The following is a 26,196-nucleotide window of genomic DNA, read 5'->3' as shown; positions in this document are numbered from 1 at the left end:
AAATGTTTCCCTATTGTCTCAATTTCCACCTATGTGTCTGGAACATGTAATAAACAAGGGTGCACGGTACACCAGAAAAGGTTTGGCAACAAGTGTTGGACAACGTGACGATTACGCCGATGCGTGACAGCATCTTTCCTCATTCTTGAACAAACGTCACCGTCAGAGGTCAAACAAAGCGACTATAAAAAATGGACTGAATGACTTCCAGATCTGGCAAACAACATGTGTGCCCGTCTCATTCCTCTGGGCGTCTCTCTTTCTCTGGCTTGCCAAGCCCACACGGAAAGTTGGACTCCGTCACTACAACCACTTGCTTTTTAACGGAAGAGTCATCGTTCATGTCTTTCCCATGACATTTCTTTCGAGGGGAGGTGGTACTGCTAGGTTTGCGTCGTGTGTCATGAGTGAACTTTGACAAAGTACCGATGTCATGTGTGACGTCATGGTAACAAATTACAAATCAAATATACATTGAACAGGGAGGCTTTTTGAGCACATGGCAGGGATAGCCATGTTGTTTTTGGATGGTGATGAAGTGACATTTTTAGGCTCTTGAGAATGATGTCCACACCAACACCGTTTGGTGACGTGCAATACGCACTGCAGGGGATAGGAGTGGCTTTGGGGTGGTTGAAAAATGACCCAAAACAGCAAACATTGTAATGGAAGATCTTTGTGTGATTCCCTCCCAACTGTGAGTCAATTGTGTTACGGAAAACGGTTTGAAATGTCGAATAAATACTGTCAGAAGTGGCACAAGTACTCACACTCTTTATGTATATAAAAATTCTAATCTTGTTCAGTTCCATTTAACTACAATGTAATCATTTCTACAAGATAATAATTCGTCAAAAAGAGTCACTGTTGATTCGGAGAGTCAATTGGAATGTTTTCTCATAAACCTCTCAAGTGGGTCATTGTTGTATTGATCTGATTTATTACAAACAGACAGACAGACACAAAAAGGGCAAAATGACTTCAAGGAAGGCTGATTCGTTTTACTTTGTTGATATTTAGTTTCATTTTATAGTGCATGCACATACGGTGGGAGTTCAGTCATGATTCTTGTAATCATGTGAAGTCATATGCGTTTCTGGTCAGGAAAGTCTTATTGTCTGAAGAACCTCCTCATGCACTCAACACATGGAAACAAGTTGGTGTGGAGCTGACATTTCCCAACATACATTTAATATTTTCTTATTCAAAAATTATAAAAATCTTTATATAATTAATCAAAAATGTCACCTAAAAACATTCATTCGTATTGGCACATTCAACTTGACACATTCAAATTGTTTCTATTTGACATTTAACTCATTCAGCATATTCAATTCACTGTGGGAACGGTTTTCAACATACCAAATTTCACACTAATTACAGTTTATACTAATACAATTCCACTAGAATAAAATTCTGAAATGATCAATGTGTTTGTTCTCCTATAATTTCGCTTTTTTTTCTCTCTCTCAACCAATCCAAACCGTTCTAACTTTAAATTGTTTGTCTTATCCCCACTGAAGCCAGAAATTTATCATGCAAAAAATTCAAAATGTTCTCCATTGAAATGACCACCCCAATAAAATCTAAGATTACTGGCCACTACTTTACTGCCAATGGGGCTATGTAAACAGAAATAATCAAGTGACGTAGTAATAAAACCCTTTGAGAAGGTAGCTTCTATGATTGGCTGAGTTGTCATATGGAATTGCTACAAGGCATGTAACTGGTTAGTGCATTTCCAGTTTGCTGGAGGATTAATGTAAAGAAATCAAAGCAAATATACATATCAACCAAAATTACAGCACCCGGAATTCATTTGGATTAGCGTTATAAACAAACTTTAGGACTGCAGTCGACACGACGAGGTGGCCGAGTGGTTAAGGCGATGGACTGCTAATCCATTGTGCTCTGCACGCGTGGGTTCGAATCCCATCCTCGTCGGATCTTTTGCAGAATTGACGATGCCTCAATAATAGTTTTTCTTTTTTACATTTTTATTAATATTTTTACAGTAGTATATATGTCAGAGGACGATTTTGCTCTAAAAAGTCATAACAGTTTATAGTCTGTATGCGATCAGTCAATCCACTAGATGGCAGCAGACGACAAGAATTAAGCGAAAACTAAATTTTTGAGTCTTCACTGCAGTACTTTTGAATCGCCGTGACGACCGCAACATAATTTCAGTTGTTTCAAGGTGATATCAATTCTATATGGGTCAAGCCGAACAAAGCTTTTGATTGACACAACATATTTTGTTGCACAACTAAGTTGTAAAATGACAATAAAGGCCATTCTATTCTATTCTATTCTATTCTATTCTATTCTATTCTATAATAATCACAATACAGTATTTAGCATTGGAAGGTCAGGCCTCAAAAACATCCTCACACTATTTTGGACACTTTTTAGGAATTTGTGGTGTCGTCAGGGATGCTGAAGCATTTTTGTTCAACAATAATGGTTTCTGTAATCGGAACGTGAAAGTGGTGCAATTAAGAGGTGGGGAAAAAGTGGAGCAAATCCTAACTGAAGGCCTAGGCGCCAAATGATTGGATGGCGGAATGTAAAGTGTGGGACCTGAAGATACGTGACTAGAGCTTAATGAATTCTAAACACCTCACGTTAAACCACCAACTACTATTAAGTTTATTCACTCTGCTCTGACTTTCACATTCTATCAAAAGAGGCTTAATGACGGTGTGCGTTCAGCAGATAAAGAGAATAAAGAAGTCCCACACAGGAAGCAAAAGTTTAAATGAGGAAACCAGGTCACACTTATCCAACTAGAAGATTCCCCTCACACAGCCATCAGAGTGTGTGACATAAAGGGAATTTCAATGAATGGGATGGTTTTTTTTCTTCTAGGTACAGTGTGGCCTTTGAAATTAGCACTGAAGTCCAAAAAATATTACTATGAATCAACCCAATGAATATGCCACATGCCATGGTAATAAGTTTGTTTTCTAAACAGTCATTCTGTGACAGCATCCAACAACCACACACACTAACAACAACAGACATGGGTTCTTCTGAAAAAAAGCTCATTTATTGTGTCTATGTTGTGCGGTCACACAAAGATGCACCTAGGTTGATTGTGCGACTGCGTGTTACCACAACCAGTTACAGTCCAAATTGTGCAGTGAAAACTTTCATACCCACTCCATATTTACATTTGATGCTAACCACATACTCACACACAACACTCCGGGAGCACACATTATTGAGTCACTGTCGTATTAAAAGTGCAAGTTGTGTTCTTTAAAGTTAATGGTAACAAATATAGCTAACAGTATAAAATGTTGAGACTGTTGTCGTCTCGCATATGTCACCCAATCTCATAAATGATTATTGCCAATTATGCCACCGTGATAATAAAAAGGATCATTGCAATGCTGGTGAATTTGTGTGCTTTTTTTTCATTTTAAAAATCCCTGCTGGATATTTTGTGAAAGTGCAGGAGTGTGACTACTCTCCTCCCACTGTCTGTAAAAGGTGGCAGTTTCCCGTCTTCGGGGGTAGCACCAGAGCTATAAAAAAGGAGAAAAGGTGTTGAAGTGTGATGCCCAGAATTTAGATTCCCACCAAATCAAAATAATTGATGTCAGGATGCCGTGTCCTTGTTTACTGTACAGCACTGGAACAGCAATTAAGAGCATCAGTCTGACATGTTTGCTGGGGTGTATAAAAATGACAGATTTACACTTACTGATTAGAAAATAATATTTTTTTCCCATCCTTTTATAACCTAATCCCTGCCTATTCTTTTTTATCCATGGCATAATATTGCAACAATACGGTCGTGTTATTATTGATCTGAATCAGTATAAAACAATAGTACCTGCAGGTTGGTGGATTAGATCTGCAATGTCCCACACCTTTAAACGCTACCCTGACTTGCAATTATACACACACACAAACCCTCACAGAAATGCCCCCTAATCTGTCTGCGTGTACCCAGCTATGTTCAAAAACATATTTGTACCAAACTGTCTTGTCAGAAAACACATTTGGCATCACCAGCCTGTCATGTGCATGCCAAAGCACCAGCACCTATAACCCCAAAATATTAGTTTGTTTTAGCCAATCAGAAAAAGTCATCTCTGTTGGGGGGAAAAAAAAAAAGCAAAAAAAAGGAAAAGCCTAAATCTTCAGTGAACAAAATGTTTGCATTTTGTTAATCAGTAGTAGCCGTGGAGAATTTATTACTTACATTTTTTTGTAGAGTTAGTAGAAGCACATTGAGGTCACAGTCCCCCTATTCTGTGATCCACCCGAGCAAATGTGATTTTATTTAGTGTGGGAAAGCTGCAGGGTGCAAAGCCTGACAAAGTTGATTTTTTTTGTGTTTATAAAAATATTATATACATACAAATGTGATCTGCAGCCAGCTTAGCTTGTTGCTATCATTCAGATGTGGATGACTTGCTGCTCACTGCAATGAAGTGAAGCTGCTGCTTCTTCAAGCCTAGTCTTTTACTTTCACTTCTGTAGCCCTATTGAGGAAAGGGGAGGCCTCAGTCTGTATTGGGCCCGTGCCCCCCCATTAAGGGTTTGTTCTTGCTGGACCGGTCCTGCCGCCCCACATGCCAAGGGCTCAGTGGACCCCTCCATTGTAGGGCTTGTCGAACATGTCTGTCTCACCAAAACTGGATGAGGCAGGCTGCTTGTAAAGCGGGTTGGATGCCTGTGGGACAGAACCACAAACAAGCACAAAGAATCAGAAAACAATCTCAGGAGGATGACCCCAAAAAAAAAAAAAAAAAAAACACCCCACGACAAGTTACAATCACACGTCTAATTTAATATATATGTACACTACCATCTCATATCGTGCACGCGAGCGAGCGTTCTGGAAGCGTGAAAACTCCCGCCGGTCGTGGATGGTGATGACCAGTTTCCAGACGCCGAGAAGCACCAGTCCGACTAGAAGGATGCTTCCCACCACTGCCAGCAAGACCATGAGGGCGTCTGGACCTCCACCGCATTCTGACACAGGAAAAGCACAACCCAAGTGATGCAGCAACTGGACCTCACGTGTGGAGAAAATCCTCAAGTATGGCAAGCAAGAAGCTCACCCGGCTCCGTCAGGGCGGTGAGAACGGACTGTCCACTGTCATGTTCCAAGTATGTGAACTTCATCACGCAGTCGTTGTCAGTCTTATAGAGGCACAGCACGGCACCTGGTTCGTCCGTTTCTAGAATGAACAAACATCAAACCATTAGGTACGAAGCGAAGTATCTTAAAATGTCCCTTTTGTCTTTGTCAGTTAATTTTATACATGAACTTTCAGGGTACATTTGAAATCCCTTTCAGTGTAGCTGTACATCCGTAGCTCGAGTAGAAAGAAGGTCCGTTAGAAAATGACATGTGGCTGCACTGACACTACTGGATCATGTATCAACAATCCAGCATGGAGGGAAATCATCTGGTCTCATGTTGTCGATGTGTCAGTGACTCACTGTCCACTGACGCGTGTAGAGAAGGAGGGGATCAGACCGCAAAGCCCTCCCTCCTCTGCTTGTAAATGGAATGTACATGTGGAGTCCATTAGGGCTCAGCCGCCAAGCAAGGAATGCTATGAATCACGTCAGAATTGGGCCGACACGCAGCGCTCCTAAAACAGTTGCAAGAGCAACGACAGGCACGCACACACATCTGTCACCTGCTCTGAACTGAATCGCGGCTAGTGCATGAAACAATTTTGAAATCAGAGACTAGTAAAAACGGTTCAAAGAGTTAAAACGGTTCAAATAGTTTAAAAAGACGAATTGGGAATAAAAATTGCTTGCAGTATCTCTATTTTTAAATAGTGAAGACAATTTGTAATTTTAGTATCGACATGATGCACAATTTGTCTTCGCGGGCCACATGAAATGATGTGGCGGGCCGGATCTGGCCCCCGGGCCTTGGCTTTATTGCATATTATTTTGGAGGTCTATCAATAGAGCTATTTGAGGTCAGGCATTTGATTCAGCAAGAAATACATGTCTATTACCATTATTTGAGGAAGGATGGTAACGTTTAGCAATTATATGGAGCATGTCGTCTATCAAAGAAGAGACCACTGCTTGATGAAAAAAAAAAAATCTAACTACGCTCTGTTTCAATAAAAGTGGATCACCTGTTGACGAATTCTATTTGAGTGAATGCCAATGTTTGAGGAAATATGGTATTAGTCCGTGTTTATACACGGGAGGAGTCAATGAATTGAAAAAGTGGGACATCTGTGTGTAGCCATGCAGCTGGATCGAGAACTTTACTTCAACTCTTCCATGATGTCACACACAGCCGAGGCCATGTTTGTTCTATACAAATGTCAAAATTAGGATTGTTCTCAATGAACACAGACTTTGAAGTGTTTTTCATTTAAGAAGCATGAGAGTTATTCTTCCAGCACCCCGATAAAACGTCAGTGAAGTCTGAGAACGCTGGCGCAGATCTATGTGAATACAGCTCTTGCCTTTGCGTGTGTATGCATGTGTGTGTGTGCACACGCTCATGGACTGTGTTTACTTACTGAGAGTCTCCACTGTGATGATTTCATCCTTGCACAGACGCTGGCAAGTCTGGTTGTCTGAGAGTTTTCCCGAGTTGAAAAGCCGGCACTCGATGCATTCTCTGCGGGAGGAGGAAGCCGTTTCATGGAAAAGAAAAATGCCCGCTTCTTACGTTTGTTATTTCTGCAACAGTTTAGGGCCGCTGTCAAAGTGCTTAAACGTAGCAGACGTGAACCGGAAGCAGATTTCAGGACATTAAATGATACGACGCCATCTTGTTAGGTTGGATCTGAGTCGCTGCCGTGTTATGTACCTTTTGGTGTCGCAGGCGTCGGGGCAGGTGGGGCACTTTTCGCACGTGTCCCCAAAAGCGCCGGGGTGCGTGCATTGGCAACGTCCGCAAAGGCAGTTGCCGCGCCCGCTGCACATCTGCCCGTTGTCGGCGATGCACGACGCCGTCTCCGTGGAGCAGTTGCAGTTGTCCCCGATGTAGCCGGCGTGGCACTTGCACTCGCCGCAGTGGCACTCGCCGTGACCTGACAAGAACAACGAAGCCCCAAGTTAGTCCACTTTATCTCCGAGCAGAACCTGTTAGGCAAAGAGGTCAAAGAAATCCTTTAATCTAGCATGCGTGACTTGGCCTGACCTTTGCCTTCTTGGCTGACAACCATGTGATCCTAACGATACTGAACAACTGACCCACAATAACATTTGGAGCAAGGTGAAAAGAAGCTTAGGGTTGGAATCGCAAGTGGAAGAACTGAGTTGTCGCCGAAAGACTTTTTCACACGAGGATCCTACAAAATTGATCTTGCATGATAAGGCCAGAACTACTGTGTGTGCTTTGGCACATCAACGCAAGCAATCAGAGTGGATGCATTGTAAAAAACACAATTGGCAGTTGTCTTGAACACAATGAGGAGCAGGCAGGAGAAGCATGAGAGTGCTTGCATTGTCATCCCACTTCTGTCACGGCTTTGATACGACGTGTGGCGTCGTCAAATTGCTGAGTCCACTTCTCCCCCATTACACTCAATGTTTTGTATACAGAATGGCGACAGTAGATAAACAGACGGAAAAGTTGTGTTATAAAGGGATGAAGAGTGGATGAACACACAAAACATGCTGGGGAAGAAAAAGCCTCTATTTCCATGTTCATTGTCTGTAAAGTGCAGCTACAGTATAAAATATATTAGAATGGAACAAAGATTTCCCTTTTCTCAATTCTTTCCCAAGTAGGGTAGGATTTGAAAAGTTCTTTAACTTCTTCCTTCTCCTTTTCGAGCTGTCCTAATTGTTGTTGTTTAAGTTATTTACGACTTGCTTGGGACATTTGGTTATTGTCCCGTTTCCTTTTTCCTTTTCCTTTTCTAATTTACTGATATGTTTTTCTGTTTTTAGGCTCGAAATAAAATTGATCAATCAGAAAAAACAAGAAGGTGTGACGGACGGAAAGCGTAATCGTTGTGTTCTTTTGAAGCTTCTGTCACACCATGTTGGCCATGGTTGCCCAGTTTTAGGGCAGCGTGGTCCGATTGGGATGTTCCCGAGATAACACAGGGGGATAAAATGGGCAAACACGACTGGCCGTGATTATTGTGAAAGTTCAGTTAGTGTCCAAAAGCATTGAAATCAGAATCCACACCTGGATCTGTGGTACTAAAAATAGTTCTGTGGCAACATGACAGACTCTTGTAAAATGCACACAGAGGTGACGGAATTCTGAATAAGTCGAAATCTAGACTTTGCATTTTCTTGAGGTAGAACGGAGAAGAATGTTGCCCAGAAAGGTCTCTGAACAACCAGAGTGTGAACTGTCAACAATCTAACCAAATAATAAAACAAATGTACCCAAATGCATCAAAGTGGATGCTGTGTATCCCTTGAGCGCGCACACACAGCTGTTTGCGCATTTCCATATGTGACGGGACCGTTAACACGAAAGCTTCTGGGCTGACAGCCCTGGGTGGACCCACAAGATTAAACGCTACAAACCGCAGCCTTAAACACAGAACAGGGAGGCAGGAAAACGTCTGGATTGAACTATGTCCTCCTTTAGAATGCAAGATAAGAACTGTCAGGATACGTTGACCACCCAATAGAGAATGCAACACGGCTTGTCAATGTTTTCGACATGTGACTTTAGTCTAGAGATTTCCAAAAATGATAACTTTCACTGCTTCAGGGAAAATATTTAAAGTTCAATCCGAAACCCTCCCTGCAATAACAAACTTATGCCCTTTATTAAGTGTCCTTTCATAAGCACTTCCAATGGAAAGTTTTGAGGGAGTAACTGGGTCACCGGGTGTGGCCCTTCAACCAAACACCATTAATGACAGTCTGGGACTGGAACTGTTCCAACTGCTACCTCAAGCCCAGAGGGGAAGATGATTTTTCATTTTATTTTATTTTTTCTAAAAGGGGGGGGGAAAAAGGAACCAGAAACAGTTAGATCAAGGCAGTGGTCAGGGTGGTGGCGCAAAAGAAAACTACTTTTTTTTTTTTTGAAATAACATGATTAAGATTGCTTGGAGTGCGGCCTGTTGCCATGAGTTACCTTCAAAACAGTGCTGCTTGGCAATAAGGACAAAGAGTGTTCCACTTTTTTTTAACGGAACTTTGCCGGCAATGAAAGTTGCCGTTGCCTCGACTCGAACAAAAAAAAAAATACATTCAGTCTTCTGCAAACCAGGTGGCTTATTCTGGATAGTCCAAAGGGCAGAAGGGAAAAAAATTCCTTGGACAAAAAGTGAGTTAGATCTTTTTGTTTGTTAGCAGGTGCATTCTTGATTTAAATGTCAAAAAGGACTTTGTTTTTTCATAAGATGTACTTCCCCGTGTTGTTTCTTAGGAGGTTACGTTCTGGTTCATGGGGAATCATTTAAAAACGTTGGAATTAAAATAAGACTCTTGAAAAGCCCCGTATCGCTTTTACCGTATATGATAAACCGCATGCTCACTGTGTTGGCTCCATTAAAGTGCAATTATGGGATCCAAAAGTATTTCCCCTCAGTAAAGCGTGCCAGCACAAGATAAAGCTTCAGCAGCTTCAGTTCTGTTAATACGCAGCCGTTTTTTTTTTTTTTTGCTTGGAGACAAGCTGGATTGTAGCACCAGATCCAAAGGAGCTTGAGTCAATATTTGGAGATTAAATGAAGAGGAAATGAGCTGACGAGATATTTTTAGTGGTCTGCCTTTCGTGTTGTTAGGCGTGAATGTGCCAAAGTGTAAAATGCCTGTCAACTTGTGTGTAACACTCAAATAATGAGGGGGGGGGGGGGGTTAAAAACACATTAGGAAATCTTACTTGCTAACATTTGGAGATAAATTCTCCATCATAAGCCCCAACTAATGGAGTTGCCACACATTTAAAGAGAATAAAACATATCTCTAGTATATGTGAAATACAGACGGTTCATCATGTTCCAGAAAATAACACCACACTCATATTAAAGCACAAACAAGTTTTTGTATTAACTTTTTGTAACTTCCCAAAGTGATGGCTCAAAGTGATTTAATGTGTTTGTAGCTTGTGTCATGTTTGTCTTTCGTTGGACTTCCTCAGACAGATTGTCTCACTGTGAGAGGAAACTGGATCGGACCAATCTACTGCGGTGCGCAGTTGATGCGTGGCGCGCGGAAAACGACGCCAAGAAACGAAAACCGCCACGACTTAATGACACAGGCCGGCTGTGGGCGAGGAGCACGATTTGGTCTCGGGGAGGATGGGCTGATTTAGTCTTTGAGCGGCAGAAGACTGAAGGTGTCCCCAAGCAGCTACTCTCAGTGGTCTCCCGCACACTTCAAGCAAATCAAGACGACAGCGAAAACCCGCTAACAAAGTGACAGTCAGCAACCACAAAAAACAAGAGAAGATGAAGTGATTCTTTTCTTCCCCATGAAACTGCTCATGAGGCTTTTATCATGAGTGCGAAAATACTCAACTGTTTTGCGTAGTTTACTAGAGAGACCCTGACAAAATGTCATATGGACATTCATCTAGTCTAAATAATGATAGGACTAAAAGTTGGAATACTTTCCTTCAGTTGTGAGAGGAGACAAAACATTAACTCCCACACATTTGATTCTTTCTGTACAGATGTCGAATTGAAGTTAGATAATGTTTGACTCATTTGTTTCCCCTCATTGTGCAGTAATGCGCTTTATAACCAAGTGCACCCTATAAAAATAATTTTTCAGAAATAGACCCATTGATTGAGACTGCACCTTATAAATTCGGTGCGCCTTATAGTCCGAAAAATACGGTACACAAAAATTACTTTTGTATCATGTTTATGATGGCTGGGGAACGAGTGCCAAAACAATAGAAATTTAATTTAATCCGATTTTTTCCCCCATTTATTTTCTTAGGGAATAATGAATAATAATAAATCTTCAGATGACACATTTCTCAAAACCCTCAAAAGTTAAACCATGAACTGAGTGCCATTGATTGAAGGAATATTACTGCCTCTAAAAAGCCTCTGTCAGCTGTTACAAGCGTGCAAGTCGAGACAGGTCATGACTAACGACACTGCGTTGGTGGCGATGAGAAACGAAAAAACATTTAGTCTCCTCTGTGTTAAAGAGAACTGAAACCTTCCAAAATAAAAAGCTTGCAAAACTTAAACTAGCAGCGGGATCACCTTAGGTTTACAGGGATCATCAAGTCTGACGCCCGCTATTTTCGGTCACACTAAACACCGTCACAACAGAGCACCGTCATTACCAAACATGTAAACAGTGTTTAAGCACGCGTCAAGTTTGCAGCTCATGCAGCGTAGTATCAAAACGACTATATTTGATATATTTCAGTGACACTAAAAATGCTGTCACATGTATGCCAGGCCAATAGTTGGCGATGTCATAAAATAACAAAATTACAAATGTAGAAAGTATTATAAACTGTGTTTGGAATACCCTTTTAAGGTGTATAAGTGAGTTTAAATTTTGACGCATGTCAATAAAATGACTGATGGAGACGCTTAATTACACAGCTATTGTTGTTTTGGTTGCTTACTGACTTACAAAAGCCAAGAAACTAATTTTCACTGATTTTTTTTGAAATTTTCGACAATCAATAATGTTCGTTCTAGACAGGCTTTACAAACTAAAATGCATGAATTATCTCTCTCCCAATCCTAAAACAATAACTGACATCTGTCACCCCTGTGAATCAACGTGATAATCATCCGTGGCTGCAGGCTGAAGAAGCACGCGAGAATTTGCCACAGATACATCATGTGTGTTGGGAATGTTCACACCTGCCCTCAACAAATCGTTCAATACTGCTTTTTTGGCATCCATGCGGCTAAAAGGATCACATTTCAAGCGAGCGTTAGGGTGTGGCACTCCGGTTTTTTTCCCTTCAGCCACGCCGGAGGATTTTGTCTGGCGTTGTCAAGTCGAGTCACGTCTCAATAATAAAAGAGGAGAGAGTGAACCAGTTTTACCTCAGGGACTAAATTTAGTTGAGTGAAAGAACCATGAACCAAAAGTTGACCCGACAATTTTCAGCCGTTGGAGGTAGGATGACAACCATCAATTTAGCTTGGATATGACTTTTAGCTTCCCAAATAAGATGAATGAATGGAGCAAAGCTCTCTTGGTTATATTCAACCAATAGAACATGTCCGAGGTGTAAAAGATGCCCAAATGAATATTGGCTGTAACTCACGCAATTTTTTTTCGGAGTCATTGATCTTGTGCTCTGAGACCTTGAATGTGGCAGAAACATACCCAAATGAAATAAAAGGCCACAGCGATGGAAAAAAGTGTGACTCACCATGGGGTGTTGATTTTTAAACAAACGATGTCTCACATCAACCAAACAGAGCAGTTGAGAAAAACAAACATATGTTCCCATTTTACTGACTCTACATGGAACACGTGCTTATAAAACACGGCTGCATGCAAAGAATGCAGTATTTGCAAACGATGGCAAATTAAAGCTGAGTGCTGCAGAGTCAGCTACAATGTTATGGGTCAAAGGGTTATTTTTGGTAGAACAAGAAGTGCAACTTCAAGTGTACTCCCGAGCAAAGCAACATGGTTTTTACCCTCTTACAAAATAATGGAAAAAAAAATCCAAATCATAAATGCCTCAATTAACTTGTTCTTTCTCTTCAGGAAAAAAAATCTGTGCTAAGCAGCTGTAATATATATTTATTGTAAAACAATTTTTAATGATGGAAAGAAAATGATTTATAATTTGGACAAATTCACTAATAAAAAATCTAACCCCTAAAAATCTACCCCCCCATGTACAATATAAGGAAATACGGTATTTGAAAGATTATATATATATATATATATAAACATGACTGAATAAAGCGAAAATAAACACACTGGGAAGTCTTGAGTGACATTTCTGGTTTGACCAACTTGTGGATGAACTGACAATGATTAAATGACCTCGGGACAGTGCAGACACACAGAAGCAGACATAAACACCACCAAGACGCCCCAGGAGATAGCGAGGATAAGATTACAGGAACATTCAGACACAAAATGTCATCCAACACTGATGATACCAAAGAGGACACAGTCTTGAAATGATGACTTAATAATACTTTGGTTTCATGTAGAGCTTTGCTAGCTATGGAGGCACAAAACATAATTTCATCGTGGAGAACCAAGATAATTCCCATTTTAATAGCATAATTGGTTCCCTACACTTTTGGCTCCAACGTCGTATTTCTGACCGTTTCACATCAATGATCTTCAAGCTTTGAAGAGCAAGAGAGCTTACTTTAGATTGTTGTTGTTATGCTTCTGCGTGTGGATTTTAATTTCTATTTTTAATAAAGACTAACCCTCCAGACTGTTAATATTTCCATTATTTCCTTTTAGAAGAAATTTTAAAAGCGGAACAGATTGTTTTCAAACTGAAACAAAAGCATAATCCAATATGCATGAAAAAAAAGCATATTAGATCGCTAAATCACTTTCCCAGGATGCTTCATGCGCACAAAACCACAGATGGAGAGGAGACACAAGGAAATGAAGGCATGTTTGCTCTCATTAGAACCTCATTAAGGTGCCATGCTGGACGACTGGTAGAAGAGTATGCAAAAAAAAAAGAAAGTGTATTGGACTGTTCAAATTTAATGACTGCAACAAATATTAACGTGTTGGGCCTGGTTTCTGCCTACTACAAATAAAAACTCATTGAGCGTACCTAAATAGAAGTAATCATGCCAAGACTGTCACAAAGCAGCCTCTGTGGCGTGAGGGCACACCAGTGGCCTCACACCCAGCGGACATGTTCTGGGAACGCCGATTGGGGTTAAGAGTAATTCTCAATACTGCTGTGATATTTTGCCCAAAACACTCAAACGACCTAAGTGGTATTCATTAGTACATCATTTGGGACCCATGGCAAAAATCTCCACATAATTGAACTGTACTGCTTGAGGGCAAAAGGGACTTTATGATTTGCTGATTAAAGGACATACTAAATCAAGAAGCAAAACCCGCCTTCTCTCCAAGCTTGATCAAGCACTAAAATAAGCAAATAGGATCATAAAGCATCAACACCTATCTAGAAGGAACACAATAATGAACCATGCAATAAATGTTATCTGTAAGTCAAAGTACAACTGTACTATCTTGACGTTACCTGAGCAAAGAATGCCTTTGTGGCGGGCGCACGAGAAGTCGTCACACTGGCAGAAGCTGCCGTAGATTTTGCCGAACTCGGATTCGTAGCACAGGCACTGGTTGCAGCTGCACTCGCCGCGCCCGCTGCACAACTGCTTGCCCTCGGCCTCTCGGCAGGCGCCCAGGTGGACGCTGCTTGCTTCCCCCTCCTGGCACTCGCAGCGGGCACCAAGGTAGCCCGGCTCGCATTGGCAGCTCCCACACTTGTACGTGCCTGCCAAGACAACCTTCCATTAACTCTTAACCCATTTAATACAAGTCATTTTTTTGCAATTACTTACACCACAAAAACGACTGGTTTGAATTTTCATGTATAAGTCCAAGAACAAGAATGAAGTCCTTCGAAACGTTATAACGTTAGGATGGACCCAAAAAACAGTTGACAATTACCAATGGAGCTGCAGATGGTGCTGTTGATTTGCGCCGCCCGGGTGCAGCCGCATTCACACTGGTACTCGATGCCAACCTGCAGGCGGTCCTTAAAGCCCACCGGCTTGATTGTGAAACTGTGGTCGGTGCCGCGAGGAGGACAACTTCTCGCCTCCACGCTCACGTTGAATGACACCTGGAATAACAAACAGGAACAAACAAAGTACAATTTTTTAAAAAAAGTCAAATCATTGTTATGGTTGCTAATAATTGGAAGTAGACACATTTTTGGAAAAAGCTCTCTATGCTGCAGAAACCAAAATATTAGGAATAGCTCTCAGTGTGACGCAATGTAATTCTAGAGCAGAAACCACAATGACAGGGAAATATTAAATTATATATAAATATAAGTGTCAATAAAGTATTCTAATTGTCATTTTTTTTGGATGGCTGTGTAGATATACTTAACTCATTCCCTGCTAGCTAAGTACAAAGAGATGTTTGACGTCTATTCTCGTCAATGCCAGTGAACTAGTTAATAAGGTCACCGGTGAACGGCCAGTCGTATCAGAACAACAAAATTCCCGCTTTTGTTTCCCGATAGCGAATGTGCTCCGTGTAGGCAAACACAGCCGCCATGCACTTTCCAGCACGTCCGGTGGGTGAACTCCACATGACCCCGAGTTATAATGTTTATACCAGTGGGCGCGGCTCATTCAACAAAGTGCAGATTGGAAGGAAGGAGCGTCAGCCAATCCAAAACAAAAAGCACAAAGTCACATCCTGCAAGCTGTTAAAGCTCGCAGCTATACCATATTCTCCTCACTTCCTGTCTTTGGCGGAATGACCACCAGCACGAGCGACACAGGAAGTGCTTACATCACATGGCACCGACATCACATTCCTTCTCCCTTGCCGCTTCTGTATCACTAATAAGGTAATGAGCAAGGCACACAATTAAATTTGGTGTAAATGTGAATCGCGCGGAAGTCTTTGGCTTCATGACTGTCATAAGGACAACCGAGGGGGTTGTCAAAGGTTGCGTGAGGGGAAACACGCGGGAAGTAGTACTAGTCGTGATAGAGATGAGTCATTGAGAAAATACAGTTGTGGACAAATGTATTTGGACACTAAAGTATTTGGAAAATGTGTTTTCAAACCTTTATAGAAAATCAATGTTCCTAAAACAGTTCCAAGAGGAAGTCCGCTTATCTTATCTCTCTTTTAGTTCGGAGTTTTACGGGGCTTGTTCCCTTTCACTAAACTCATCCAAGCTTGCTTCAGTGAGTGGGAACAGAGAAGGATTATTTCCTACGAATTTGGAATCAGACAATTATCGGCAATGTCTTGATAAGATTAGGAATTACGGTTCCAAGCCCTGATTGGTTTGGATGACTGGTTAAAATGTGCGAGACCAGAGTTGTACTTCTACTAATGTATCAGTGATACAGCAAGCCAGGCCAGAGACAAGGTTAGCAGTTTCCTCCAGTCCTAGTTACATTTTCTGTTCATTAACACCAGACTTTGCTCTTTTTGCCATCATTCTGTGGTAATGGAAAAAAAAAAAAAGTCAATGAAAACATTTCAGCCCACTTTTGAGGTTTCACTGGCGTACATTAAGTACAGAGCTTAGTGCCAGCAGTGCTTTGGTTATATTATCATTTTCCTCTTTGCCTCGAAAATAAATCAGTCAATTATGACAATAAAAGAAACACAAAATTCTGTGTGAACGCTTTTAGTGCAAGTGTGAGAAGAACATTTGCTTAGCTACCGATGCCCTAGAAAGAATTCCTTTTCCTGCCAAGTGTTTTTTCTTTGACAGTCTCTTTGCTCCTTCAGCCTACTTTTGTGTGAGGTCATTGACATGCAGCATCCTGCTTCCAAGGCGGGAACTCACAGACGAGGCGAGCGAGTTTACACGCCGGCCCCGGGAAGACTTTGCTCCTAGCCTGCAAACTCCTTTCATTTGTCAGCATAAAAGACGCGAACCCCGACTCTTTCGGGTGCCCCTCGTCTATTCATTGGTGCCATTCTGCAACAATGTCAGTCCCCCCCCTCCCTCCCCCGAGGCCCCAGCCACTATCCGTTGCCATCCCAACACAATCCCGGGAAAATAAAGCCGATAAAAGCAAATGACACAAGGTTTAGAAGGCAAACTTCCAACTTGTACAAAGCCGCTAGCCAAACATTTTTTTATACTTAAATTTGAATGCAATGCTCTACGATGAGGAAGGAATAAGAAACACACATTATTTGGCATGCTACATCATGGGAGACACAAGACAAAGAGATCTGAACAAGGGCTCACTCACATCAGAACACGTCACCCGAGCTGGTTGCGTGGAATGGTTACGTCAATCATAGATGAGCCTATAAATCTTTTTTCATTCTGCATTATTTCCAGACACTTTCTTTATTTGGGTGCTGCATTTATGTTAGTTTTGTTTTAAAAAGCTCCATTGGTAAAAAGAACATGACTATCACATGTTCACATTTCTCTATATTATTCAAATTTGCTGACATTACATCTACATGTACTCACCGTGTCGCCAATTTTTAAGTCGGCGCACTTCCTGAGGCCGGGTAGCGGCTCGCCATCCTGGCAAGTGGCGGTGAAGGAGAGGCTGAGGTCCTCGGGTTGGTCCCACACTGTCAGCTCCACTTTGGAGCGGATGTTCTGCAAGGGTGGAAAAGCAGATTTGTATGCTCAAGATTTACTGCTCTTATAATCACTTGCGGGAAAGAGAACGAGGCGAAAACTGGTAACGTTCTAACCCTGTTAGTCACGTTTTTTAAAAACTTGGGAAACCCGCAGATTGTGCACATGGAAGCAGGTTGTGAGTTTGTGACGGCTGCATGCACATCTGGATCTTTGCAACAAATGTTATCCCATTTCCCATAACTGATTGTAAACTAGTTGTAAAAGTGTTCCACGGCTGGCTAAAGTCGTGTTGACACATTAAAAGGTCTACATAGTACAAGTAGATCACAAACATGTGACATATCAGCGCTACAGTTCGCACTTCAGCCACTCAGCAATTAAGAGTGAATTAGACGCCATAACTTCTGGGTGTATTCTAATGAAGACAAACCATAAATAACTGCCTAGACTCTAATAGATGCCAAGTCACAATTAGTCACTCAAATATATCCCTCAAACGGGTGCCTCCTTTTTCCTCATCAGGAAAAAAAAAAAGAAAGAAGACATTGTTGCTAACAAAAACAGCACTCCCTACAGAAATAAACTGGCTCTGTGTGGAGTCCTTGTTAGAGTGGTGCTCACTAACCTATTTTGCAAGAACCACATGGGAGACAAGTCATTTTAGACACCTGCAGGTGGACAGTCCATTCGTCGCTGTGCGTACAGCGATGATCGAATGGAGGTCAGACTCTCGCCTCCCGCAAGAGCATTTTTATTAAGAGAAACAGGGTGGGGGTGAGAGTGGACTGGATAGGGAAGAGAAAGCCCTTGACCTCTAGTCAAAGCATAGCAGGGGATGTTTTACGACATTGTGTAGGATGGGACAAGCTAGGTTATTTATTACTTGTTACATTCATTCCAACATAATCATTCGATCAAGATAGTTTGGAAAACCCTGACAGTCCTATTGTGTGTTTTATTTGTAATGCTGCAATATAGGAATTTCTCCTTTAGGGATCAATGGAGCATATCTTTAACAAGATGAGCTTTTGGTTGCTCCTCAATGTTGTCCAAGTGATTTCTTTGTGAAATGATTTTTTTTTTTTATGTGTTCAAGAGCTTGAACCAATTATGCGACGTGTAGAAGAGTCAAGATGTAAAAAATGCCTTTGGCCAGAATTTGCGTAAATGGCTAAGGTCATTATAATATTGTTAAATCATCAAATCGAATCTTTTACAGCGTTTTCTATCATCACATGCAAGCGTGACCTCCCCCGGGTTCTCAGTCGACCCTTCACACGCTCACAGCCAGCAGTAGCTTTGAGCTGCCGTCTTGCCTCTGAGCTAAATCGGGCGGTCACACAACAACAACGTCCAGCAGTCGCATCACTTTTGGCCGTCACAGCATGAAGGACGCAGTTTGGCAGCTGGAATGTTAATAAGGCCATGAGTCAAAAGCGCTTCCTTCAAGCTCCAGTAACACACACCCCCGCCCTGCCTGTGCCTTTCTCCCGCCCAAAACATTATTCAACTCAGGCAGGGAGGGAATCTCAAACACCCACGCAGTAAAAACCACGCAAGGTCTGAAAAGTGCCAGTTATGTGAACATCAGGGTTAAGTTTGAGGTGCAGACATTATACGCTCACTGGTCACAACATTTCACATTTGCAGGACACACGTCTGTCCAAGAGACCATTAGAAACAACTCCCAGTTGACTCAGTATAATGAAATGCAGTTGTGCACAAATTTAAAAATAAATACTCCCACATCTTTTCTTCATTCGCTGAACATTATCTCATCCAAACAGACAAAACGTCACCACGCAACATAAAGGAGGGCTGCTTCACAGCGACGTGTTCCAGCTGCTAAAAAGTGTCATCTTTACGACGAATAAGAGGAAATCCTCACATTGACCACGCTGGAAGTGAGCAAGTGTGGATTGTTATTGTTCTCAGATGGTCAAAAGGGTTGCCAAAAGTGCGTGGAAAAAAAATATCAGCTGTTTAGAACTCGTCCAGACGTTTTCTGCCGTGATGAGAATTCCAGCAACTGCCTGTGTGTGTCAGCTATCGCCTCATTTACAAACTGTGTGTGTGTCACGAAGAGTTGAAACGCATCAATTTGATGTTTTTGGGGTGTTTTTCAAAAAGAGCATTACAAATTAAATTTACTGACTATTTATTTGCGCATTTTCTATATCACTAGTGACGGCTGAGCAGATTTGTCGAAAGGTTCGGATGCACCCTGTACTGGTCGCCGGCCAATCGCAGGGCAGACGTAGACATACAACCATTCGCCAATATGGTCAATGGTGGGGGCATCTGAAGAAAAGCCACACAGGCATAAGGAGGACATGCCGATGTCACACGAGATGATTCGATTCTGGACCCACGCAGCCCGTTTATTTCATCTTTATTTTCTAACACCAAAACAGAAAGTTGCTCACTCACATTGTAGGCTGCAACGATGAGCTGGATGACGTTTTTTGAGTCTTGGTCAAGAATCTCCACTGTCGTTCCCGGTATGAGTGCTGTGAAATTCTTTTCAAGATGAAGGAAAAGTGCAGGATTAGAAGGCAAGCAATGTCATCACAAATATGTAGGAGATAAAGACGATTATTTACCTTATAAATGACATATAATCGCTTAGTGACAGCAAAGATGAGGAAAATGTTGTTTTCTGCCAGTTTCTCCCCCAGAAGTGCCAGAGAGGGATAATCCTGCACAAATTGCAATAGAGAGATACTAAGCTAATTGACTTTTACGCTTTCTTTATGGTTACCTCCCTTGACAAAGTTATATTGGCAAACTAATTAGCTAACTAAATAAAGTATATCATGTTTTTCATTCAATTACTTTACTTGTTTTCATTTATTTTAAACAAAGCATCAGAAAACAAATTTGTGCTTCCATAAGTAGTGTAAAAGGTGTCCTGCATCTGTTATGGCTTTAAAAAAAAAAAAAATGTAAAAGAAGAAAACTGGAGGGTCATCTTTGTAAAAAAAACAAGCCACTTTTACTGACAGTCTGAAACGGGCTCGACTCATTTCCAATACAAATCTAAAAGAGGTTAAACACTACAGTTCAAAAGTTTGTTTTGATGGGACACATTTGAGTAGTGAGATTTCAGTTGGTTTAAGATTGGGATGAGGATCAACATGCTCGCATGATTCAATCATCAAATACCAGCGAGGTGACTCCAACCCAAAATACAAGAAGCAGTGTTTTTTCCACTGAGAATCCTCATCAAGCCTGCTGACACCTCTTTCCCTGCATTCTTTATCAATCCTTGGTTGGAATTCTAAATGACAACAATTTAATCTTGGGCTATTTGGAATTAGTATGTGAAGATACAGTAGTGTCTAATGCTGATAAATATTTGGTGAGCAGTCTTTTGAAATTGTGGGATGCGAAAACAACAAGGAATTATGGAACACATGATATTGATCATTTTGACTGCATGAAAGACATCCTTTGTGATTATTTTCAAAGCATCTTATTAAACTTATTAAATAAAAAAGCCACGTCATACATGGGGGAGACGTGACTTCCTCATGATAGTAATAGATGATAGGAAACGTCATCTATTTTTTGACGCTACCATAATGTTGACTTAAATAGCACAGTAGTGTATTTGCAAGTCAAACACTTCATTTTGTGGCTTGACTAAAGAGTGGCTGCTTCATGTACACGTGTTTGTCAGTTTCTCCTCTCTGCAATTACTTCCAAAAGCAATTGAGTGTGTGTTATATTTATACGTGAAGAGTTAAATAAAAATAGACCGCACTGGCACTCCTTCCTCATGCTGAAGGTTCATAAATCTAATCATCCTAGACAGGAACCAAATGGGAATAACCCACTAAAAATATGTTAAATATAACAACAAAGCACCAAGGTGAAGAAATTCCAAACCGGATGTACGAAAAAATGCCACTTTAAATATGGATAAAATACATGCATATGTGCAAAAATGCATTTTCTTTTTTTTTTTTTAATACATAAAAGCATGAACAGTATAAAAGAGCAACTATCCAAACTCAACACCAAAACAATTGAAGTAAACAACTAATAAGATAAAATAACATACTGCGATGGGTTTTTATTTGAACTTTTACTCCCTTATAAACAAGATTTCCCTGCTTTCATTGAATTGTCACCAAATTTTGAGAAAATCTACCCTTCACATAAATATCCAGGTTAGGGAACACGTGTCAAAAATACTGCCTAATGAAAAGCATGCATGCCCAAAAAAATGGAGGTCTCTTATCTGTTTACCAAGCGAGTGGAGGCACTGTACTCATTGTTGTCATCCAGGTGACAACGGCCGTCATGAGGCTGCACGATGCCACCTAGACGGCCGTCCAGGGCCAAGTGAGGCACGTCATCGGTGGCGAACACTAGCAAGTGGTACGCCTCCTTCCTCCAGCCAATCTCCTCCTGCACACAAAATAGTCACATAAAGAGATGTCCCCACTCTCAAAAATTCAACGAGTGCTGAAGAATAAATATTCTATCCTATGAATTCACACCTAAGACAATGATTTAAGGTTTAGACCAGTCTACAACTACCTGGTTGAGTTTCTCATATACATCCACAACAAAGTTCCATGCTATTTTTCTTAACGCTACCATTAGGTTGCAGAATCGTTCCAAAAGGAGAAGAGAAACAAAACTACCCTGCACTCACATTTACGATCAACATTTGTCAACTCAAGACCTTGAAGATCGTCACACCAGCATAAGACCCACTCACACAAATACAAATGTGTGTGTGTGTAAAAGGGTGGGGAGTGTAAATAAACAGAAGTCAGGAGCCTTATCTATTGGACAAAATTGGAAATTCTTGGACAGATCATTTAACAGCGGTGGTTTTTGTTGAAGAAAATCCATGAAGAATTAAAAACAATGTTGACCTGATTTCTGATGAGTAAAATTGTGATTATTCAGTGCATACGGGCAGTCTTAGCTGAGGCATTTTTTTAATTACAAGGCAGTTGCTACTTGGAGGAAATCCCTGTGCGTCTTCAGTAGCGAGAAGCAGATAGGGAGGAGGGCGAACAAAGATTGCAAGACAGCTGCAACAGAATACACTTCCTGTCCCCCCCATGGAATGCTTTTAATTAACAAACAAATAGGCCAGATGCTTGTCATAAGGGTTTCTTACCATATTCTCCCCATATCACTGAAATGTGAGCTGCCACGCTTGTCACACAACCACTATATAACATGCACTATATAAAAATACAATACAACATTAGTATCAAATATTAAGCTTGTCAGCCATGTTTTTCGTTTGACTTATTTGATTTCCTACACCCGGGTAACGCAACATTGGTAGACTTCCTAAAAAAAATCTGTTTAGGACTTAAAAAAAAACTAATCAATAGAAATAAATCGATGGGTTGCTTTTCACCTTGCAAACCGCCGCCTGCAGAATAGCGTCAAACCCGCCCTCGGGCGCGTCCCGGTTGCGGGAGACCATTTGCTTCTGCACCTCCTCATTGAAGCGGTCCACTTTGTCCGTCAGAGATAAGATGTGACGGAAACCGAACGTGGGCACGCAGTTTGGGAACAGTTTGTACCTAGGTGGGAATTAAAAAGAGAATTTCAGTTAAAACTATGCTATTGCAGTGTTCTTTTTTTTCCATCACTGCAAGGTCAAACTACTTTCCTTTACCTCCAATATAATCTCACTGTGCTGCTTTGTGCATGGCTGGCATGCACACAAACACACACACACACACACACGTCTAACCTACATGGCAAATGATGCGCACTGGCTGCACTGAACATTCACCTCCAGGGCAAATAAACAGGGAGCAAGTCCATATTCTGTTCTCTGCTGCAAAATGAGCTGGCTAAGAAGACCTTATTCACTGGGCATAATCAAATATGCAAAGCAAATAATACATAATTCATCAAGATGAGAACTTGGGGTTGAGTCCATGAGCTATCTATTTTTGACCTACCCATTGCAGGGATTCTCCTGATACTTGGGCGCCGTGTAGGAGAAAGGCGACATGTTCTTGTCCACAAAGGAGCCGAAGCCAAGACGGAAGTTACTGGTGAGCTTGCCCATCTCCAGGGCCAGCTTGGTGCCCAGGTTCCGAATGGTGTCCAGGTCATCCTTCATGGAAAGCGAGAGATCCATCAGGTAGTACAGGTCCACTGGGTAGTCCTCCACCTGCCGCACCTGGAGCCCAAACCATGTCTGCTCTCCTGCATGGTCCAGTAAAAAAATAAATAAATCCATTAGTAAGTTGAACCCTTTTGAAGCCAAATCTTTGAGCACAGTTGTTGAGGTACAGCCCCCAAGATGCGTGCCCACCATTAGAAAAAAATAGTAGGGGAAGGGGGGTAAAAACAAAATACAATTGATTGTTTTTATAACTACAGAATGAAAATACAAAATCGTTTTCTTTCTGTAATAGGTTGTTGAAGGGTTGAATTTGACACTTCACCTGGTCGTAAACTGAGTGAGATACTCTGAGGTCTAATCTGGACCACGTCCTGCTGGGTCAAACCAGACCCCTTGGAGCTCAGCGGCATGTTCTTCTGCACCGTGATGCTATTAGTCGGGGATTCGACAAAGCGACTCTCGCAACCCCTCTTGTGTAGGTTTTGAACAAAATCACAGCGTGACGTCAGGGTGCGCCCCCTCCCAAAATCCTGTGTTGGAAACACAAGAAGCTGTATTAGGGACACATACATGATTCTAAAAATAACACATTGGCAAAAAAAATACCTCTTGTGCGCACCAGGCGCAACTGGGGTGAATCAGGAGGCATTCTTCACAAGAAGTTGCGCTGCCACTCGTACACAAATTAAGACCTGAAGAAGTAGGGTCGACTGTCATACATATTAATAAAGAAACTATGGCACATGTATAAAATGTTTGTTGGCAAATAATTTGGGGAAACAGTGACAAGCTTGCCAGTTAACGTCAGATCTACAATTTGTAATTCAAAATAATCAAAATAAAAAATAATCAGAGCAACAGATGGCCAATTAATCAGCCAGCCATTAGCAGTGGTTGAATTTCTACCATATCATTTTTATTTTTATCAATTCAACAGTTAAAATGAAAATTCCAAAATTTTGATTCAAGCCATTTTCTCAATCGCTTGGTCTGTCAAATGACACTGCTCTGTGAGTTTGCGTACGTATTATGATGAGAAGGTTAGTTATGCTTATTCTTGCATTAAAAGAAAGAATGTAGCATTTGGAGCACCTTTGACCTGTCTGTCAATGTCAATCAAGAGCAAAAATCTCTCTAAATTTTTTTATTTTACAAAGCTTTTCTACTGCCGATCTAAAACAGACAAAGAAAAAAATCATAACGTGCTTTTTTTCCCATCAATAATCTCATGCATTTACCTTCGGAAATGTGCAGGAATGTGTGCAACAGCAAGCAGCACGCAGCAACTCTCCACACGCGTGTCACCGGGCTCCACATGGCGACACTCGGCGTGTTTACGGTGCAATCACCCACCCTTCCCTCCTCCACCCACCCCGGATTTGTATTTGCAGCGGTCCTATTCTCACCCGGCCGTCAGAACCGATCAGGACTAGTTCCGGTCCAGTTTATCGACGTCATGGCGACGATCCGTGCGCTTCAGCGACAGGTTGCCATTGTTGATCCGCTCGTCGGTTCAGTGGTGACGCATCGGGGAGATAGTTTCCACGTCCCTGTCTGTTCTCAGCGATGCAGGCGGCTGCCAAACCGCCGTGTGGATTTCATGTTGGCCTCGCGCAAAACGCCTTTCAATCAAGCTGGGAGCAGAGACAGCAACGCGTCAAATGATAACAGGAACTTCTCATCTCCAAGCTTGATGGCTCAGATTAGATCTAGCTCACTTGGTCAGCGTCCCAGCTGTGAGACTCCACCCCTTTATTCCCTCCTCCCGAGCCATGGCAGGATTTGTTAACCCGTTAATCCGACAGGCTAGCCATTACAGTGCTGACACCTACTGGGCTCTAACGAGCGTCAAACGAAATGATAAAATGGGATTTTCTTCTGACCTATCGTTCCCTGACTAAATAATGGGGATGGTTACGGTGACGTCACCATTTGTCACAACGTCACTTCCGTGTGCAAGGCGCTGCCGTGTACATGTAATAATCATAATAATAATAATACTTCAACAATGGAGCCCACAAAATCAGTGCAGAGGTCTGAAATTCTGCAACTTAAAAAGAGCTGTAAATGTTAGCGGGCTGTCAGATCAGACACGGAAAGTACAGGCCTAAATGAAAAATAGAATTTACAAGGTTGAGATAACTTTGCTGTACCTAAGTAACATTGTTATTGACTTAGCTATGTATGAACAAGAACCAGTGAGTTGATTACTTGTTTAGCTGACTTTGTACATGTTTAAGAAGTTTAGTGAAGGTTTAAACAGCTGAAGCAGACCCGCAACTGCCAGCATTAAATTAAGGGCATCTTTCATCTGCCTGGACCTGGCACATCATCTATTTTTTTGGACTCATCTGGATCTGGTCAAATTCCAGCCTCACACTCTATCAAATATTAAACCATATCTAATCTGGCTGCCAACAAGTGAATCAAAACACAGATGAATAAAGAACAAACATAACAAAGAACATACATTTCACACACAAGACTGCATCTATTATTTTAAACTTTAAGTAGAAACACAATTGCAAAAAACAGGCTGTAAAGCTGTACTTATGACAGTCAACATAAGTTCGACCTAAAAGAAATTTTTTTTCCCCCATTTGTATAGAGAAAATTGGTGTGAATCCTAGTGTTTTTATTCCACCAAGGGCAGTTCGACTAAGCAGGAAACAAATTATTTTAACAGAGCTCTATTGGAACATATGCTGGCGGAGGAAACTTCTGAAAGCAAAAACTATCACGATAGCACCAATCTAACGTATCCTGGTGGCATCGGCTCCCAAATGTAACCATATTTGTACCCAACTGGGGATTTCCAAACTTTGTGGGCATATCGTGACTTTGAAAGGCCAAATAGAAGTACAATGTCAACAAAATGTCA

General features: G+C 41.4%; 1 protein-coding gene, 1 long non-coding RNA gene and 1 other non-coding gene across 3 annotated transcripts; 2 read left to right on the top strand and 1 right to left on the bottom strand.

Annotated features, from left to right (window-relative positions):
* Positions 1-1,862: 1,862 nt before the first annotated feature.
* On the top strand, positions 1,863-1,944 carry trnas-gcu (transfer RNA serine (anticodon GCU)). Its single transcript has one exon. It is a non-coding gene; the product is annotated as a tRNA-Ser (tRNA).
* Positions 1,945-3,030: 1,086 nt separating this feature from the next.
* On the bottom strand, positions 3,031-25,218 carry itgb5 (integrin, beta 5). Its single transcript, XM_061287066.1, has 16 exons — positions 24,554-25,218; positions 23,922-24,007; positions 23,638-23,845; positions 23,146-23,395; positions 22,590-22,758; positions 21,452-21,613; positions 19,801-19,896; positions 19,628-19,717; positions 17,078-17,212; positions 14,557-14,731; positions 14,126-14,380; positions 6,818-7,040; positions 6,525-6,625; positions 5,082-5,201; positions 4,826-4,992; positions 3,031-4,690 (listed from the first exon to the last, which is right to left on the bottom strand). The coding sequence occupies exons 1-16, from the start codon at positions 24,630-24,632 to the stop codon at positions 4,601-4,603; spliced, it is 2,406 nt and encodes an 801-aa protein (XP_061143050.1). The 5' UTR covers positions 24,633-25,218; the 3' UTR covers positions 3,031-4,600.
* On the top strand, positions 8,861-11,565 carry LOC133159745 (uncharacterized). Its single transcript, XR_009715743.1, has 2 exons — positions 8,861-9,253; positions 10,070-11,565. It is a non-coding gene; the product is annotated as an uncharacterized LOC133159745 (long non-coding RNA).
* Positions 25,219-26,196: the final 978 nt, after the last annotated feature.

This window comes from Syngnathus typhle, linkage group LG9, assembly GCF_033458585.1.
Source record: "Syngnathus typhle isolate RoL2023-S1 ecotype Sweden linkage group LG9, RoL_Styp_1.0, whole genome shotgun sequence".
NCBI classification, from domain to species: Eukaryota; Metazoa; Chordata; class Actinopteri; order Syngnathiformes; family Syngnathidae; genus Syngnathus; species Syngnathus typhle.
This window is presented reverse-complemented; position numbering and strand designations above follow the sequence as displayed.

Coding starts and splice junctions, on each gene's coding strand:
- itgb5 (XM_061287066.1), bottom strand. CDS start 24,632: ATGTGGAGCCCGGTGACACGCGTGTGGAGAGTTGCTGCGTGCTGCTTG. Junction 6,626..6,817: donor GACGCCTGCGACACCAAAAG/GTACATAACACG, acceptor CTCCTCCCGCAG/AGAATGCATCGAGTGCCGGC. Junction 5,202..6,524: donor CATCACAGTGGAGACTCTCA/GTAAGTAAACAC, acceptor TGTTCATTCTAG/AAACGGACGAACCAGGTGCC.